This window comes from Hordeum vulgare, chromosome 4H, assembly GCF_904849725.1.
Source record: "Hordeum vulgare subsp. vulgare chromosome 4H, MorexV3_pseudomolecules_assembly, whole genome shotgun sequence".
NCBI classification, from domain to species: domain Eukaryota; kingdom Viridiplantae; phylum Streptophyta; class Magnoliopsida; order Poales; family Poaceae; genus Hordeum; species Hordeum vulgare.
The window spans coordinates 12869009-12872158 of NC_058521.1; the positions used below are offsets into that span (position 1 = coordinate 12869009).

At 43.0% G+C, this 3150-nt stretch overlaps 1 protein-coding gene across 1 annotated transcript; it reads left to right on the forward strand.

Moving 5' to 3' along the window:
• The first annotated feature begins 314 nt into the window (after positions 1-314).
• Positions 315-1465, forward strand: LOC123451028 (adenylosuccinate synthetase 2, chloroplastic-like). The gene is made up of 3 exons (XM_045128046.1): positions 315-647; positions 736-1047; positions 1298-1465. The coding sequence occupies exons 1-3, from the start codon at positions 315-317 to the stop codon at positions 1463-1465; spliced, it is 813 nt and encodes a 270-aa protein (XP_044983981.1).
• The last annotated feature ends 1685 nt before the right edge of the window (positions 1466-3150 follow it).

A 3150-nucleotide genomic window follows, 5' to 3' on the forward strand; every position in this document is an offset into this window, starting at 1 on the left:
AGTTTTCACTGCATCTTATTCCATCTGGGATCCTAAATGAGAACACACAATGCGTGATTGGTAATGGAACGGTGGTTCACCTTCCTGGGTTCTTTAAAGAAATCGATGAATTGGAGTCTGATGGAGTTTCCTGCAAAGGAAGAATTCTGGTATCAGATCGTGCCCATCTTTTGTTTGATTTTCATCAAGTTCTTGATGGACTTCGGGAGGCGGAGCTCGGAGATTCCTTTATAGGAACAACAAAGAGGGGAATTGGGCCATGCTATTCAAACAAAGTTATTAGGAATGGACTCAGAGTTTGCGATCTCGGACATATGGACACCATTCGTGCCAATCTTAATACCCTAATGAAAGATGCAGCTATGCGCTTCAAAGGATTTCAATACAGTAGCAAGACCCTCAAAGAGGAGGTTGATGAGTACGAAAGGTTTGCCGAACGACTTGGACCTTACATAACGGACACTGTGCATTTCATGAACGAGTCGATCTTGCAGAAGAAGAAAATATTGGTTCAAGGTGGTCAAGCCACCATGTTGGACATTGACTTTGGTACATATCCATTTGTTACTTCCTCAAGTCCTTCATCTGGTGGAATATGTACTGGCCTTGGTATCGCTCCAGGAAGCATTGGTGATCTCATTGGAGTGGTGGGCTCGGTTGCCTCTCAACTGCTTAACATTCTCTTTGTTGGCCAATCATTCTTTCACTCTAAAACTAACATATTTCTATGCGCAGGTAAAAGCTTATACAACCAGGGTTGGATCTGGTCCATTCCCAACAGAGCTGTTGGGTAAGACTGGTGATTTGCTCCGTGCATCTGGAATGGAATTCGGGACTACAACAGGTCGGCCCAGGCGCTGTGGCTGTCTCGATATAGTTGCGCTCAAATACAGCTGCCAAATCAACGGTTTTTCATCTCTAAACCTGACAAAACTCGATGTACTGACCGGGTTCAAGGAAATCAAATTGGGCATTTCCTATTGTACCAAAGAAGGCGAAACGATCGAATCGTTCCCAGCAGACCTCGATCTTTTGGAGCAAATAAAGGTAATATAAGAAAACCATTTTCATCTTTTCACCTAGTTATATTTCATTTCCGTAATACTCCCTCCGTTTCTAAATATAAGACCTTTTAGAGATTTCACGACATACTACATATGAATGTATGTAGTCATATTTTAGAAAGTAGGTTCACTCATTTTATTCCGTATGTAGTCTATAATCAAATCTGTAAAAGGTCTTATATTTCGAAACGGAGTGAGTATATCGCAGCCTTGCTTGGACTATGTTGCCCTAGGTCAAGTACGAGGCCATGCCGGGGTGGGAGGAGGACATTTCCTCAGTACAAGACTACAATGATCTCCCAAAAAACGCCCGTCTATATGTGGAGAGGATAGAGGAGTTGGTTTGTAACTTTGTATTCCAGTCCATTACATCGGTGTTGGACCTGGGCGTGATGCTCTGATATACAAATAGGGCATGAATCATATGTTGTATGTTTAAATAAGATCCTTGTTGAAATTTGGAGGTGGGCTTTAGGCCCATTAGAGAATTTCAGAAAAATCTCCAAGGGCCCATGTAGGTGGTGGCATGACAAGGTGGTGGGAGTTTAGTCCCACCTCGCTAGTGGAGGAGAGTTTGGACCCCTTTATAAGGGTCTCTCTTCCACATGCTATTGGAGAGTGAGAAGAGAAGGTGCCCTCGCGCACTCCTCCTCCGCCGCACGCCTCGCCTCGCGGGAATGAGCCGAGCTCATACCTATGCTCATACCTGCTCGCCTCCGTCCGTCTGCTTCGTCTACGTCCGCGTCGCCCTCATCATCGTCATGTCTTCACCAAGCGAAGCTGATCGTCTCCGCGAGAAGGGTTCTCGGAAAATTGCCTATTTACTCAACAATCCAAAAACCTAATGTCTGTAGGAATTTTTCGAGTAATGGTTTTGCTGCTGCACTGAAACCGGATAAGTTTACCGGTACTTTTTTCAAGCGTTGGCAAACGAGAACCACCTTATGGCTCACAGCTATGAACGTGTTCTGGGTAGCCGGTGTCACTCCTACGGAAACTGTGTAGTGAAGGGTTTAAGTTGGTGTTCGAGTCTAATAAAGTAGTAGTTACGAAATATGGACTTCTCGTTGGAAACGGTTATGAATGCGGAGGTCTCTTCCGCCTTTCTCTAGCAGATTTTTGTAATAAAGTCGTGAACAATATTCATTCGAGTGTTAATGAATCTGAAGTTTGGCATTCACGTCTTTGTCACATAAGTTTCGGTGTTATGTCGCGGCTAGCAAAACTGAATTTAATCCCAACTTTCACTTTAGCCAAAGGTTCTAAGTGCCATTTGTGTGTGCAAGCAAAGTAACCTCGCAAGCCTCACAAGGCTGCAGAGGAGAGACACTTGGCACCATTAGAACTCATACATTCTGATCTTTGTGAGATGAATGGTGTGTTGACTAAAGGTGGAAAGAAATACTTCATGACATTGATAGATGATTCCACTAGATTTTGCTATGTGTATCTGTTAAATACTAAAGATGAGGCTCTACACTACTTTAAAATGTTGGAAATATGCCCTAGAGGCAATAATAAATTAGTTATTATTATATTTCTTAGTTCATGATAATCGTTTATTATCCATGCTATAATTGTATTGATTGGAAACACAATACTTGTGTGGATACATAGACAAAACACTGTCCCTAGTAAGCCTCTAGTTGACTAGCTCGTTGATCAAAGATGGTCAAGGTTTCCTGGCCATAGGCAAGTGTTGTCACTTGATAACGGGATCACATTATTAGGAGAATCATGTGATGGACTAGACCCAAACTAATAGACGTAGCATGTTGATCGTGTCATTTTGTTGCTACTGTTTTCTGCGTGTCAAGTATTTATTCCTATGACCATGAGATCATATAAGTCACGGACACCGGAGGAATGCTTTGTGTGTATCAAACGTCGCAACGTAACTGGGTGACTATAAAGATGCTCTACTGGTATCTCCGAAGGTGTTCGTTGAGTTAGTATGGATCAAGACTGGGATTTGTCACTCCGTATGACGGAGAGGTATCTCGGGGCCCACTCGGTAATACAACATCACACACAAGCCTTGCAAGAAATGTAACTTAGTGTAAGTTGCGGGATCTTGTATTACGGA